This window comes from Tyto alba, unplaced genomic scaffold, assembly GCF_018691265.1.
Source record: "Tyto alba isolate M040663 unplaced genomic scaffold, T.alba_DEE_v4.0 Super-Scaffold_22, whole genome shotgun sequence".
Taxonomy (NCBI): domain Eukaryota; kingdom Metazoa; phylum Chordata; class Aves; order Strigiformes; family Tytonidae; genus Tyto; species Tyto alba.
Genome location: NW_024881296.1, coordinates 37,753,487 through 37,770,021, shown reverse-complemented (window position 1 = coordinate 37,770,021; position 16,535 = coordinate 37,753,487). Strand labels below are relative to the sequence as shown.

Here is a 16,535-nt window from a genome sequence, read left to right as displayed (position 1 = left end):
TTTGGCATCGTATTTATGATAGACCTGTGTGTGCAAGAATTCCATTCGCCATGATGGCAGCAGGGCTGTCTGCTCGGGCCTACAGTTTCCCTCTGCATTGGTAAAAAGCCAAATAAAGGGGCTGTCCTGAGGACAGGAGCTTCCTACAGCCCCCCTGCTTATGGGCAGATCCCCAGCTGGACTTCAGGTATGCATTCATTTGGTCTAATTGGTAGGAATAAAGTTAGATAAACACTGCAGTTCTGATCCGCTCAGGTGTCGGGTTAGTCTGAAATGGGCACTGAGCGCTCAGCAGCAGACACGGCTCTTACCTAAACGCCCTCACATCAACACAGAATTTCCAGAATATTGGCAGTTGCCCTCCAGCTGCAGTTGGGAGAAACAGTACGTTGAACGAAGGGCATGGAAACGTTGCCAAATAGGTGCTAGGGGTGCATGGGGCAGAGATGAGAGTGTGATTTGGGGGTGCTGTGGCCGGACCCCTGCGGCTCCTTCACGCAGGGGTGACTCGCACCTCGTACCGCCCCGGCTGCGGGCACGGGGATTTCGGGGGCTCCGTCCCTTCCGCCTCTAGGAGCTGCCAGGGAGAATGAATGAACCTCAGCTCCTCCCCACTTGTGGAAACATGTGGTTGCCATGGGGGGGATAGGAGAGAGGAGAATCTCTTACTAGCGTAATCCGATTCAAGTGAGGTTCGGCTCGTGCTGAAAACAGCTGGCTTTTTGCCCAGAAGGGAGAATGAACTTTAGAGGATTTTGAGTGAGCGAGCCCCATCTTCAAAAGCATTCCTCTGGTAGAGCAACATGCTCCACTGGATCTCGTCTGAAGACCTGTTAGACTGAGGCTGCTGAGGTACTCAAGAGTAAACCGACGTATTAAAAATTAATATTGGCAAAAGGAATAGTTCATATAAACAGACATTACCGACCTGAAATCTAGTAATTTAAAGAAAAAAAAAAAAAGTAATTTCGAGTATTACATTTATCTGATTTCCCTGGGGGACACTCCACAGCTTTATAACCACATTTCCCTGCTTTTTACGGATGTTCCTCTCACCTTCATGGCTTTGGGTAAGGTGCACACAAACAGGAATATAGGGAAAGAATCTTTCACAAAAATAAGTAGGGGGAATGACAGAACGGAAAAGGTGAATTTCACATTTATTTCACCTACAGGACTTTGCGGAACTGTCATTTCAAAGAGACATCATCGATTTAAAAGGTAGGTATACATTTTGCCTCCTCTGAGCCTAATTGAATTTTTCAAGAGAAATTACTCTTTAGAATAAGAAATATTGAAAACACGTTCACTCCATTTCTTTTCGGAGAGATTCCCTGTATATGAAAGAGCCTGACACCGTGCTCCGTAACAAGCCTCGCCCAGGCATGAGCTCGAAGTGCATATGGAAAATGTGTGGATCGCTGAACTTCACAGCAACTGCCACCCCTCCCGCGGTCCCCTACGTGCCCCTCCGGCAGTGTAGGAGCAAGGGTGGGGTCCAGAGGCATTTTTTTTATTTACACTTTTCTCAAGTCGCCGAGGAGGGGACGGGCCACGGCCGCGTTTCAGGACACGAACGCGGGGCAGCTCCTCCGCCCTCGCACCGCGAGGTGCCGCGTTGCCGGGCTGCAGGCGAGGCTTGGAAATAAACCGCCCCAAAAAGGCAACTAAACACCACTCCCCCCTCCCCCCCCCCCCCAAAAAAAACAAAAAAAAACAAAAAAAAAAACGATGAATATTTAACGGGGTGAAGTTCGCGGCTAAGCAAGCGCTCAGCCAGGCAGCCCGCTGGCGCGGCTCCCCCCCCCCCCTCTACCCCTCAGCGCGGAGCTTCAGCGGGCGGGACGGCGGCCCCCCCCCCCCCCACACCTCCCCGTCCCGCTCCTCCGGGGGCACCCACGGGTCCCACCCGGCACCGGGGAGACGGGGGGGAGCAGCGGGAAGGGACGGGGGGAGCAGCGGGAAGGGACGGGGGGAGCAGCGGGAAGGGACGAGGGGCCGTGAGGGGAGCAGCGCGGGTGGTGGGGGGAAGCGGGGGCGCTGCCGCCGCCGCCGGCGCCCCCTGGCGGCCGCCGCCGCTCACGGCCGGCGGCAGCGCGGCGCGCAGGGGCGGGAGCCGCCACACACGGCTCTGAGGGGGCTCCGGGCCGGGCCGGGCCGCGGCGGCAGCAGCAGCCGGGCGTTGGGGCTGAGCGGGGCGGCGGCGAAACAAAGGGGAGCGAGGCGGCGCAGCGGCGGCACCACCGGGGTGGGGGGGGGGGGGTAGGCACCGGGTGGGCGCGGGGAGGGAGGAGAAGAGAGGGAGGAGGAGGAGGAGGAGGAGGAGGGTCGCCCAACTGCTGCCACTTCGTCGACCGTGAGCGGCACTCGCTGGCGGCGGCGGCCCGCCCCTCGCTGCATGGCAGCCCAGTGAGGGAGGAGCGGGCGAGGGTCTGGCGCTGCCCGGAAGCCCCGGCGGCAGCAGCAGCAGCAGCAGCAGCGCCCGCCGCCCCTCCCGCCGGGATGCGCCCCGCTCTCCGCTGAGGCGCAGCCCCGCCGCGATGCTCTCCCCCGAGCGCCACCGCCACCCCCGCCACCCCCCGCCGCCGCAGCCGCCGCCGCCGCCGCACCACCCGCCGCAGCCCAGCCATGTCGTGGCCACCATCGAGAACCTGCCGGCGGAGGGCGGCAGCGGCGGCGGCAGGAGCGGCGTCTCCGCGCCCTCCTCCAGCGTGCGCCAGAGGATCAGGAAAGTGCTGAACAGGTGAGGCCGGGGGGGGGGATGCGGCGCGGCTCGGCTCGGCTCGGCTCCCCGCCCCGCCGCCGCTCAGACCTGGGGCGCGCAGGTCCCGGGGGCGGCCGTCGGGGAAGCCCCGGGCCGGCCCCCTCGGCGGGGCGGAGCGGCGGGGCACGGAGGGCTCCGGCGGGGCGGCTCGGCGGCTCCTTTCCCCGCGGAAGCGGCGGGCAGGGGGCGGCGGCGGCGCGGAGCGGAGCGGAGCCTCCCCCGGCCCGGGGTTCCCTCCGCGGTGGCAGCCGGCGGCCCCGGCCCCGCTCCCTCCCTCCCCCCCCGCCGGTGCCGGTCGCACCTGCCCTGCTCGCAGGCACACCTCCGCGGAGGGGCCCCCCCGCCTCCCGCCTGCTTCGGCTTTCCTGGCCCGTCGCGGACACGCGTGGGGCGGCGGGAGCCGGCGGTACCCGCTGCCACAAGCACGGCCGGCGGCGGAGGCGCAGCCGGGGAAGTTGGACCGCGGGCGGCGGGGAAGGGGCGGCCCCCCCCCCCCCCCCCCCCCCCCCCCCCCCCCCCGTGACGCTCCGGTGTGCCGGGTGGCCCCGCGTGGGGTTTTTGCCCCGTGTCCGCGCAGCTGGCGCGGTCGGGGTGGGGGGGGGGGGGGAAGCAGGGTCTGGCTGCCGGGGCGCGGTGCTGGCCGGTTCGCCTGTGCGTGTGGCTCCGAATTGTCGGTGCAAAGATGGGGAAACCTGCAGGGCACTCGGGGTAAATTATTTCCCCGAACGCACAAGAAAACACTGGAACCATCCCACCGAAATCCTATACGCTCTCCTCTTTGCCCGTTGTTTCTTCTGCACGGGATTTGATCAGGGCTGAGGGGTTTACTACAAAACAGAGCCTACCCAGAGCCGAACTGGTTGCTTTTCTCCAGAAGGAGCCTCTGAGCTCCTGTCTGAACAGCCAGCTGAAGCCACCGCTCCTGCCTAATGACTTTACGTGCTAATTAGAGCAGTTACAGCGTTCCCAGCAGCGATGGGATGGTCCGGACCGGTGTCGGCCTCGTTGTCCCCGTTTTAGTTTTGGATACGTGTAATATGGATGAGCTACTAAGGAGAAACAGCTCTTTTGTTTGGATATACGAGTTTTGAAGATTAAGGTGGTTGACTCTTTCAAGATTTTGAACAAGAGGCACTTTTATCATTGTTACTGTCTTTGTTACAAATACCTGAAGGTATTTGATTGCTCACAGATCATTGCTATTACTTGCAGTTAATTAACTGTTACCATTCTAGGAGGATCTTCAGAAGCATCAGTAAGGGAGGAAATATTTATCTTTTGTTATTTGAACTTGAGAAGGACTGAAAAAAAGTTGAAACAAGTAAGAGCTGCTTCAGCTCATACTCAATTACACATTTTCTTGTACGTTTGCATTTGCATCTCTTCAGTATAGTAAAATTCACTCAGTTCCTCAACCCAACGGTCTGTGTCATCTCAGGTGTCCTCTGCTCACAAAATCCTGCTCTCCTTCTGCTTGGTCATCCTGAGGTATGTGTCAGTCCTGAAATAAGACGCCAGAGAAAAGAAGTTTCCTCGGGGCAGCAAGAGGTGTATGAAGATGTGGTGAGGGGATCAGATACAGAAGCAATAGGTCCTCCTGTTCAAGGGTGGTAACAGTGACCTCTGGGGAGCTGTCAAATGGACCACAGTCTTCATGGCTAGGAGGTTTTGGATTAAGTCTTATAGTTCAAGCAGTTACGATGCTTATGCATATATATGACTCTCAGCCATAGGTAAAGAGTCAAATCAATATTTATTGTTTTATATATATAATTGAAATGAGATTATCTAGATTTTTTTTTTTTTTTTTTTTAAGGGGGAAAAGGATAGAAATCATCTGTGGTGACCAAAGTTCAAATCTCTGTTCTAATTCACAGACTTGAATCTAGGAACGAGATCTTCCGTCACCCAGAGGAGCACCCTAACGAACAGGAGCCCAGGCACTTTTTCATGAACATGTTCTTTTCTCCTCCTCAAACATGAAACAAGAGTCACATTTTTCCAAGTTTATGTAATTTATGGAGAAGGAGAAGTCTTGTTACTGTGGTGTTTTAAGGCAGCCTTTTCTTTGTGTAGGAGAATCCTCAGCCCATCGCAAAGTCTGTATCAAAGGAAATTTTGCCCAAGTTTAGGTTTCCTTCAACTTTACATGGGAGCTAAGGACTCAGCCTGTGTAACATGATGGCTTTCACACAGTATTTCTGTTGACACAGTGAAGTGCATCCTGACACAATGTTTATGTTTTCATCTTCCCTGGAAACAGTAGCATGCAAATGTGTAAGGGAAAGGAAGAAATATGTATGCCATATCACTAAAGAAGTAGGAGCCCAGAGCAAACCAAGCATTGGCTTCTTCAATTAATGTTTTTCTACTGGAGTAGGGTAACACTTTTTCCCTCCTGTCTATACTTTGCGAGCAGCATTTGCCTGAGACCCATTTGTGAAAGGTTGCTGATTGAGTCACTGAGTTGAGCTCATCTGCTTCTGTTTTCTGCTAGACAGAGTGGGGACTCCTCAGGCAGATGAACAAAATAAAAGGGTTGACAACAGCTGGGGCTGCCAGAAACCTGCTTGTAGAATCGTAGAATGGTTTGGGTTGGAAGGGGCCTTTAGATCAGGTTGCTCAGAGCCCTGTCCAACCCAGCCTTGAATGTTTCCAAGGATGGGGCATCTACCACCTCAATGGGCAACATGTTTCAGTGTTTCACCACCCTCGTTGTAAAAAATTTCTGCCTTATATCTAGTCTAATCTACTCTCTTCTAGTTTAAAACCATTACCCCTTGTCCTATCGCAACAGGTCCTAATAAAGTAGGAAGCAAGACAGCAGGAGAACAGGGATAGACACACTGGCAGAAACTGAGCATCATTTCTCTCTCGCTTTATATGTAGTAGTTTGGTCACCCAGGCACCTGGTGATTCCTGAATTGCCTTTGAAGGCTCCTCTTAAAATTTCTTTACAAGCTATGGAAACTTCTTTTAACTTCATCTTCCAACCTCTCCTCCCTGTTCATTCAGTTGATCCTGAGGTAATAGAGAAACACTGGAACAACTCCCCCAGGGTGTTTGAGAGAGAACATGCTGAAAGCAGAGCAGGTTGACTGTAAAAAATCTGTTTCAGGGATCACAGCAAACAGTGCACTCTGAAAAAGTTGGCCATAACAGAAAACCAAAGTAAAACTCAAAACTGAAAGGACAGAATCACGAAGGACTGGAGATGCTCAGTGAAACTGTGAGATTTACTGGAATAGTTTGGCTAGAAATTCTGAGCTGCCAGCGATGGTGAACAGGACCTGCTGCAACAGGAACAAGCTTCCTGTTATCCTTTTGAAGTCTGGAGAGGATGACTTGGAATTGCTGTTGCCTTGAGGGGAAATGTGGTGATTACATGCTGCAAATACTTTCCTGGACCTGTGACTCACACCTGTGGTCGGTGAATCCCAGCTGCAGGGCCTTGCCTGGTACCTTCCTTGTGACATTTGCTGAGCAGGTGTCCCTGGCTGACCCTGCCGTGCTATATTGCAGGGGAGAGAAAGAATAATGTTGGCTGCTTGCTTGCTTGCTTCCCCACAGCCTCTGCAAAGCCAAAATTGGACTCCACCAACTCTGTCTACTTGTAGAGAGGACCACTTGATAAGCAGTGACTCACCTGCTCCGCATTGCCTCCCACCTATAGCGGGAAGCAAGAAGTAAAAAACGGGAGAAAATCATGCGGTTTGGAGTTCTACTGTTCTCCGTGCCTCCGCCCAGCACCTGCGTATTTCAGAGATACCTGTTGGTGGGTCTGAACTTGCTCTGTCTGGCTGTATCCCAGCACAGAGGGGTAGCCTGTTTCCCTCCCTGGCTGACCTGAAGGGTCAGGAGCAGAGAATCACCTGCGAAACGTTGCCTGTGGTCCCTGAAGCCTTTTGAACTAATTTACAGATTGATACCATGTCAGGAAGGCTGGTAACCACCTCTTTATAGGAACTGGGCAGAGAATAAACGTTGCTGAAACACAGGGGGAGCAGGTTGCCAAATGATCTCTTTGGGGGATTCTTGCAAATTGTCTAAATGAGAGCCAAAAACGAGGTACCTGCTTATACATGGACATTATTTCTGTAGTCCTAGGCATCAGGACAGGGCGGGAAAATGAAGTTTCTGCAAGGAAAAGTGAGTTAATTTTTTTAGATACTATGACAAAGTTATTTCACCTGAGTAAATGAGATTATTCCAGGAAACAAAAAATAGCATAGCTGGGTCAACGAACTCAAGTCTCCAGAGGAACATCTGAGGCCCTGCTATTGTATTGCTTTCCTTGATGGGACCTCTTTAGAAAGCTCTATGGCCATGTATTTTTCTGGGTTTACTGACTTCTATCTTTTAGTGTTTTCTTAGGGAATACTTGCTGTAAAATCTAGCTGTGCCTTATCTTGCTGTTTCAATGATGTCCTCGTGCTTTTTCTGCTCTCTGTTGCTAAATGGCACTTTGTATTTTTTCAGAAGTTTCCTAAAAATCATTTCAGACTACTAGAGCCATATTCAACTTGATATCAGAAAATGGAGTAAGAGTAATTCAGGCACTCAGTCTCATGCCATCTTTTAAATAGCTTTGTAGTTATGTTCTCTGCACTAGTGAATTGTGAAAGCTTTCTCTGGAGCAGTGTGTCTCTACTTCTTTGCTCACTTATTCACTTTATCAGATAAATTTTAGCCTTGTGCATAATGCCAGTATATGGTCTAATTATCACTACCTTTCCTAGGAAAAGGAAGAAAAAATAATGTTGCTAATAAGTGTAATTCATTAAGCTAGGCAGTGGTTTATTAAACATAAGAAGAATCCAAATTGCTCTTCTTCATGTCAGAAAGCCCAGCTGTTTGGGTGCTGTCTGAGTAGAACTTTTGTCTTTTTAGTATGTTACAGGCCCAATTCATCCCTAATAATGGAGTTGAGGAAGAATTTGGTCCACTAGCTCACTAACTTTGAACTTGAGCTGTGTGTCAAGGCTACTCGCTCTGCAGTGATGAGAGCTGTTTAAATGACACTGCAAGTATCAAAAGCTATAACCCAATGATTTTTTTTTTTCTAATAATGCACATCCACGTAGTAAATCAGGCAGAGGGAGCTTATGTACTAAAAAGAACCTGAAACTGAATAGTAATGAGATTGAGGCAATGTATTTCATTGCCCCAAAGCAATAATGTCTTTCAGTTGACTGGTCAGAGGGGCAAACAAACCAAATAATTCATGGCATTTTTCCTTAATGAAAAGCAAGTCAAGGATCAAACATACCATTTTTTGAATCAAAAAAAAAGAGCGAGTATTCATAACCTCCAGTTGTTTCGCTCTCTTCTTCAAAACAACAGGATTGGCTTCCTTTGGAATTTTTATTCTTAAAAAGTACAAATAGCTTCTCCGAGTCCACCCAGAATAAGAGTGACTGTAAAAGAATGAGTCTGAGCCCAATTCAGATAGCTGTAGCTCTCCTTTTAGGTAAAAACATTTATACCATTCTGAAGTAAGTCAAAGAAAATGGGTTCAGAGCGTAGATAAAGCAACTAGGTTGCCTTACCATTGGTATTATTCTTTTTGGTTGGGGAAGTGGGAAGGTCATATCTGCCTGTAGGAAAGCATCCTGGCAGAGGGTATAGAAATCAACTGATGAAAAATTGTCCACTGTTTCCTTTTCTCATTATTTACTTGTAATCGCCGTTTTGAAAGCGAGTGACCTCTGCGAATTAGCTACATTCCCAATAATTTGGGTGCATAAGGGAAATACCTGTGAAATGGGAGAAAAAGGTGCTCTTCCCCTTCCCCTCCAGGCAGCTTATTTCAGTGAATGCACGCTTAATGTCGTGCCACAATACACCTAAATTTTGGAATAAAGATGAGCCAAAGTACATAAAGCTTCCATGTTGCTGCTGTTGCAGGTACTGGCAGTCTGTCCGAGTATGGTTTCAAAGTGTCTGAGAGTGATTTCCCAACAGGTTTTAGAGAGTCGGTGTCAGAAAGCTTTGTCCCCCCCCTTGCCTCGCTTTTGCTCCTGAGAATTTGCACCTTAGGAGCTACAAGCCTTGCCGGTCCTATTCTGAAATAGGAATTGTTTGGAGTGATTTGATCTGCTCAGTGCACCGTAACCTAAACCCGACAGCCCACATACTGATTGGGAAAAGACTTTCCCTAGGAGGGGTGATTTGGCAGGGAGAAATATGTGGGTGTCTTCTGTCTACCTATGACATTCAGAAGGCTGGTACTTACTGGGTGCCTGTCTGTAAGTGGGAATTTTTGACACTGGCTGTGCCGTGGGCTTTGGGAAGGGGTTACTGCCTCTTGAACTAGGGGGGTTTCAAAGGAGCAGCACTGTAAATGGCTCCATAGAGAAAGCTGGAGGAATGGACAGAGTGGCTCTTATGGGATGGACAGAGCAGCTTTAATGTGCTAATGAGGGGAAGGCCAGATGCCAGCAGCGATCAGAAGGGCTCTTTGTGGCTCTGTCTCTTTGGAGATGGCTGGAGTCTCTGTCCTTATCACGGTTGTTTCTGCAGGCAGAGGGAAACACTGGGGCTATTAGTGAGGTGTTCCCTTCCTTTAAGTCAGCAGATAGCCTTACAGATCAGCACTTGAATACTGATTAGGGCTAATTACCAGGAAAGCTGAGGAAAAAGAACTTGCTGAAGAATCTCGACTTACAAAAAAACCTGCAAGAAGTCGCCCCCCCCATGCCCTACAACAACAGAGAACTCACGCTCAGAGGCTTGTGAGCTGAGCTCAAGCTCAGCTGAAATCACCTGTTGCAAGAACAGCTGGATGGGGACTCATAAATTGCTATGACTGTAAAGTGTGTAAGTATTGGTGGTTGTGAAATTCATGTTGTGAACCGCCTAATCTACCTGTCTCTGCTTATTTATGTCTGTCATCCGTCTCTCTGGGATTTTTACTGAAAACACGCCAGTTTTGAAGCTTGTCTTTCAGCTTTCTCTGACTTGGTTTCTCTTGTGATTTAAGAAAGCATTCCTTCAATACACACTCACTCTCTGTCATTTTCCTCAGAGACACCAGATGATTGAGGTAGCGGGTTTGCCTCCCATGCATCGCATTCTCCTCGGTACGGTGGGAACTAAAGAGCAGGAGTCGGAGGGGGGAGCGTCCCCACAGCCCGGCCATGCTCGGTGAGAGCACCTGTGTGGCAGGGAGCACGCCTGCTTTTTGGGACGTGCCACGGTACATGGTGCTAGCTGTATTGTTACCAGAAAGCGGTAATTAATTCACTCTCTAAGACTCAATTTTGGAGTTTTAGAAAGCAGGCATTCGTTATTACAGCGCCGCACACCCAGGGGAGAGCTCCTCCTAACGTGTGTGCGTGTGTGAGAATGAAATCAGCCAGCATTTATACTACCTTAATCGTACATATTCATTGCATTTTTATCATATTCATAACTTTCCCAGGAACTCATTTAGCATATGTTAATGTCTCTTGCGCATGTCGGTTGGAGTCTTCGGGTGGTCGTCATGGGTCTTCAGATGAAGGCTCGTAGTCTTCTTCACTGTGTTCGCCAGTTGACCCTTCCTTCTGAGCAAACTCAGTCCTGGAGTCACGTACATCTCGTCCTTCAAGTCTGGCCTGGTCTGGTTTGTTGCTAATTTGCAGCTTCGTTATCTTTATCTTTCTTTGCTCCTGCCACTACAAGGCCAAACCGTCTCCAATAAGATTATTTATGAGTTCCTTATCCTACAGTTATTCCAGCTATCCCTGAAAAGATCAGTATTTGTTCTGCAGCACAACTGTTAAACGATTAAAACATCTTAAATTGATCTTAATAATTCCATTCCACAAATACATATTTTCTAATAATCTTAGTTTGCGGCTATCGGTATAATTTCCTAGATAGAGTGGATGACCCTTGATCTCTCCAGAAAGGTCTGTGCACAAATGATGCCATGTAAGTGCCACTGTAAAAAATAGTGATGCTTACTAAGCCAGCCTTCTGGCTGTAGCCGATACAGCCATTTCAGCCCTTAATTTCAGTTTCCCCTTGGCGTGGTGGTCAGTTGCTGCCTTACTCTGCCTTTCCCCACAGCGATGCGGGAGATCACGCTCCGCCTGCAGATGGGTCTGACCTGTGCCAGTGTGCAGGAACTTGGGAGCCCGATAGCGAATCTTCTCTTTTGCTGTAACTTTTTTTCCTGTCAGAAAATGTAGATGAGTCGAAAGCTGGGCAAGAAGGATTGGATTTTCTCAAGAACGCATGTTCAGCAGGGTTTCTTATGTCCCGACTAGATTTTTTTGGATGAAGAGCGAGTAAGACATCATGGTAATCTGGTGATGGGGGTACTTATGTAGGAGACCAGATTTAATTCTTCTTTGATGCATCTCTGAGGGCTGCCGTGAGCGCCGGGACTGTGGGGTTCTCTTGGGGTGAAGAATCTCGGAAGGTTGTGGTTTTGTCCTACTGCAAAATAGGAGAAGTTTTGAAAATTAAAAGTTTGGAGCAAGAAGATGCTTTTTTTGCCCAGCTCATCTCCCAAGGCATTTAGGGTTTCAAGGTGTTAATTTACAAGAGCAGACTATGCTTGAAACAGATTGCTGCATCTCTAATACAGATAAATGAGGTAATTTATGTCCAGTAGCAAGACCATAATTATTACCGTCCAAGCCCTAGTGTTAATTGCAACCTGTAAGCCAGAATTAGCTGATGACGGAATGAAAACAAAATTTGAAACATTTGTAGTGATGGCCATTAGTTTACTTGGCCCTCTCTAGTGTTCATTTGTCAAAGAAACCGTCACACGTGTGTCCACAAGCCTGCTTCACTGTCTTTTGTTGGGCTGCTTTGATTTTAAAACGGCACTGTCTTCTGTACCACATCATTCTCATTACTTTTCTCATCTGGAAAACATTTTGACACGACCTGACTTTTTCTGGTTTCCATTTGGTAGAAATGGAAGATGAATTAAGAGAGGACTAAATGTTTCCCCTCTGTTTGGTGGGAGACACCAGAATCTGTCCGGGCTCTGATACCTCTTCATCACCCTTATCGAAGGGGAAGAGAGCTCCACAGCTCCACTCCTGGATCTCTACAACCTTATAACTAAAATCCTGATCCTTAATGTAAAGAGAAAGTCTGGGCAGGGTGGGCTGAGTGAGAGTGGTGGCTACAAGGGAGAAGTGGGGGGAGGTGGGTCAGTGACAGGTAGGGGCCTAATGCTCTGAGGGGCATCAGGCATGGACCCTGTCCTATGCTTTCTGTTTTTTACCAAGATTTGGATCTTTGTGTACCCAGGTGCCTCTGTGGCTACCCCAGGGTACCATATTCTTCTGCAAGGTTATTTGCCTTTTTTTTTTTTTTTTTTTTTCCCCTCATGATGATAAGACAAACGCTGGAAAATACTTAATAAAATTAAATTAATTACCTTGTGATTATTCTAAGCCCGGATATTTTATGGAGTTTAAAAAGCTTTGTGTTTTCAGTGGCTTCTGCAGCCTGATTTGGGCCATTTACCTTCTGGAATCTGTAATGAAACTGAGCAAGTGTTTCTTTCCTGTTGCTCCTTTCCTTTTCTCTCTCTGCTGCTGCTACGGGCAGCAAATGCTTCTGGTTATGTTTTTTTAACTCCTTGCTGCCAGTATATTGAGGTCTGTAGGGACTGTCCTGGGTAGATTGAAAGTGAGGAAGGACGGTGAATAGCAAGTAGGTTGGGAAGAGTTGGGTGGGGAGCTGGAAAATATTTTAATGGGTATGGGGTTTGATACTTGAAGGAAATAAAACTTTAATATTGTAGATACAATTTTCATCGGGCTGGGAGTGAGGCTTAAGTACCATCAGGCAGAAGAATTTTCCAAGCTTCATCTCATGTGGTGGGCAAAAAGCCAGCACCCAAATATATGTAATGATCAGACTGGAGTGCCTTCTTTTGCTGTGTGACCTATCTGGTGGTCAGAGGTAACTTCCAGTCAGGTTTTGAATACCTGAGCCCTGCTGTTGGGTGCCTGGTGTGCTGAGTGGGATGCTTTGTAGAAAAATGACTGTTTTTTTTTTTTTTTTTTCTGGAATTTAGAGATCGCTGTTTGCAGAAGTGCAGTCTGGCTCGTCACAGAGTGGACAAAACCTGTGTGTAGCCCTGGAGACGTTGCTTGTTGTCTTCTCTTCTGGTTCTTCTACCAAATCTGCTTTGCTTTGATTTAGTGCTCATCAGCATTTTTTTGACAGTTTACATCAGTGTTTTTTTGGGTCCAGTTTGTGGCAGGGGTGGGGGAAATCATGTATTTGAAGAGATTCAGTAGAGTCAAGGACATTTGGAGGACTTAATCTAGAAGCACAGGGGCAAGGTGGTGCGATGGTTGTCATACATGTATGAAAGCACTGCTTACTGGCATTGAAAAGGAAAATTCCAGGTCTTCTCTCATTTAAACAAAAAGGTGACATCAGAACAACCATTCAGTAGCAGAAATGCACTCCAGGAGTGAGGCAGAGTGCTCAGGATGAGATGCAGAGGCGTGCAGTGGTTGGAGGGTTGCCAGAAGCGGAAGAGTTATGCTGCATCTGTATTAACCAAGTGAAATCTCTGGGATTCAGATTTTCTCTTGCTCTAAAGAGGTTACTTGAGTTTTAGACGCCCAATAATTCCCTAATAATTCACTTGAAGAAAGGACTCTGCGTCTGTGTGTGTGTAAGCATGAGAGATCTTTTAGGATGAACTATAAGTTACCCAAATTTAACGTCCTGTTACAAATAAATAAGTTCTGGCACGTTCTAACTCGTAGAGGAAATTCTGTTACATTTGATGCCTGAAATTGTTCATACATATTGATTTGGTAGGTATTACTGTGTTAATGGCACTTATTATTCCTCAGCTAGATTAATTTATTAGATTTATTCCTACTCTTTTACAACCTATAGATGTATTGAGACATGAGCCCGCAGAATCAATACCAATTTCTTTTCTCATTTATGAATGGTCTTACTAACATCCAAAATACTGTTACACCTGAGAGTATTTAGCTGCAATTTATTTTGAAGCATACACTTCGACAATTTTAAATTTTTCTTTCTTCTTTGTCCTTTAATGATTATTTTTTTTCATGCACATGGAAAATACCAAGCGTCAAATGAGTCATGACCATACTCTAGTCGTTGGGACCAGTCGGTCACTTTGGTGTTTGCAAGGTTAGGGCTCTGAGACCAGACCTGATCTTGGAGACGCGTTTTGGCGGCTGTTCTGTGGGGCAGGCCCAAAGCGGGAGGGGGAACAAAGGTACAAATGCAACTTACAACGAAGTCACCTGCCAAACGTAGTGTATTTGCATGTTTTTCTTTCAGCAGCAGCCACGCGTGCATTTGCCTTTCAGAAGCAGTGGTGTTTCACTGACGAGCAGTAGCAAAGACCAGCTGAAATGGGTGACTGACGTGGGGCTTGTTCTCTTGCTTCCAGGGCACGAGCATCAGGCGGGACCTGCCGAAGGCTCCTGGGGAAAAGTGAGGGAGGCAGAGGCCAGAGCAAGTACAGGGGAAGGAGGAGGTGGCCACCTCTGCCCGTGCTGCCAGTTCAAGACAGGTAGACAGCACTGATGGTAGGGAGGGATCAGTCTTCAGGCAGTCCTAACACCAGCATTTCTGCTCCCATCGCAGCACCAGTGGTGCTTGGAGATGCCGTCCTTGCTTCCTTTGGATGGGGCAGAAATGTTCTGTAACTCTTGGGAAGAGAATTGCAGAGACCAGTTGACCTCAGCCCAGCCTTTAAATCCAACCCAAAGCAGCTCACCGAATGTTTCTGTGGAGAAATCTCCAGCAGCTGCAAGCACGCAGAGATCATTTTTCACCCAGTGTTCTGCCAGGTAAAGCTCCTTAAAACTAAGTCTTCTCCAGCCAGCCTTTCTTTGTTGTTTTCCACTCAGTTGTTTGCTGTATCCACTCGGTATACTGCTCATCTCACCACTTTTTGGTCTCTACTTAACTGTTGCTACTGTAGCTGCTGCTTGTGCACCTCTGCACCTACCTCTTGCTGGGTATTAAAAGCTCAAACCTGACAAAAAAACCCCAGCATGCACAGAAAGACCAGTCAGGTGATAAAGGGAAACTGAGGGGGAAAAAACCCACCCCCCAAAACATCATAGATAAGTATGATGCCGAAGTAGGCATCACAGCTGGAAAGATGGGGAGATGCCCTGTGGATACTGCCTGCCTGATTCGGTCGTGGGGTTTGGGCCCAAAGCCAGAGCACGATGATTTGTGTCATCTTGACTAAAAGTTACAGGAGAGCTGGGGGACAAACAGCAGCTTGACCAACCCGTTGCAATGAAGGGCAGGGAGGGGTGGGCTTTTGCCTGGTTTGTTTTCAGGAGAAGCTTCTATTGCAGCAGCAGATGAGGGAAAATACTGTGTTTTGAAGGACTTGGGAAGAAGTTACATACAGTAGCTCCTGATTTACAGGACACCAATTGTTTTTTTGGCCTTGGGCAAATCTCTCAACCTCCCTGGGTCTGGTGCAGCACCTGTAAAATGGGGATAATTAAACATAACTACCTGGAAGAGTTGTTGATTAGTTAATGCTTGTAAAACGTGATACAGTGCTATAAAATTCAGCGCAGTACTCGGGAGCATCTGGTCTGCAGTTACTGTAGTGCTTCTCCCAAACTTTATGGGCAAACGTTTGCCAAGAAACAAAAAGACTAATGTGCGCACTACGTGTAGGCTTTGGGAGACCAGGGGGGTGCCATCTTCTCAAAAGCGTCTTAACTTTTTTTTTGGGGGGGGGTGGTTCCCGAGAGCACCTGCAGTGGTCTGGCACTGACACTGGGGTCGGATGAGGCTGGGACTGCAGAGGGGGGCTCTGGCAGGTGGCAGAAGAGCTCCTTGCTCCACTCCCAGCTGCTCGTTCTTATTCTTGTCCCTGTCCCCAGCCTCTTCCCCCCTTTGCTGTGCTGGTGGAGCTGTTTGCACGGTGGCACGGAGGATCAGGTTAGTGTCTTGATCCAGATGGGAAAAAAAGTGGAAAAAAGTTTCTGCTATTGTTGGTTTGTATTTCCAGATGGATCTTCTCTCCAGTGTAGTTTATCATGTGGCTACAAACACAAGGACAGGCACGGTGAAGAGGCTGGTATAGGGGTGAGAACAAGTGTCTGGAGAGAAATCGGGGCTGGGCCTGCTGAAGCTCTCCTGACAGTGGAGATGATGCTGCAAACCGTGTCACCTGAGCAGAGAAGATGTTGGCATCCCAGGGGTTTGAAGGTGCATTAGTGAGCTAACCTTCTTTCTTGCTTCCTAAGATGCATTATGCTGGTTTCATCGGAGATGGGTGTATGGTGGCATAAGAGAGATGATTTAGTGGAGAGCTGATCCGGGCTGAAGCTCACCATGCTGTGTGTGAAACTTCTCTCAAGGGGAAAGGAGCTAAAGATGTGCTAGAGATGACCCTGTAATAATTTGAGATTTGTGCCTTGACACTATTATTTGAGATATTTACAATGTGAATATATGGCACTATGTGAACAATGCACATGCACACACATGTATTGATCTGGTTTAATAGGAGACTGCAATTAAAAAAAAAAAAAAAAAGGTGGTGGTGAGGAACCATTTCCTAATCAGCCACCCCTGAATTAATACCTAGAAGTTGTTAGGAGAGGTTAGTGATTACCAGATGCAAAGACTCACCCCCTCAGCTGTTATCACAGAACTGGGTAAGATAAACATGAGCTAAGGCTGAGGAATGAGTTTGTTCTTAAATCAGTCTCAGAAACTGCAAAAAAGAGGTCTCGCTTCTGCCTGTCCCTGCTCCTGGCCATATTGCCCCTTC

General features: G+C 48.4%; 1 protein-coding gene across 2 annotated transcripts in view; it reads left to right on the top strand.

The window, feature by feature from the left end:
- The first annotated feature begins 2,313 nt into the window (after window positions 1-2,313).
- SLC35F1 (solute carrier family 35 member F1) overlaps window positions 2,314-16,535 on the top strand; it is a 250,545-nt gene continuing 236,323 nt past the window's right edge. Inside the window, exon 1 of one of the 2 annotated variants that reach the window (XM_042795882.1) lies at window positions 2,314-2,743. In XM_042795882.1, the coding sequence (XP_042651816.1) occupies window positions 2,541-2,743 (203 nt within the window). In that variant the 5' untranslated portion in view covers window positions 2,314-2,540. Of the gene's footprint in view, window positions 2,744-14,378; window positions 14,575-16,535 lie in introns of those variants that run through there. The other variant, XM_032992853.2, reaches the window with a different exon arrangement.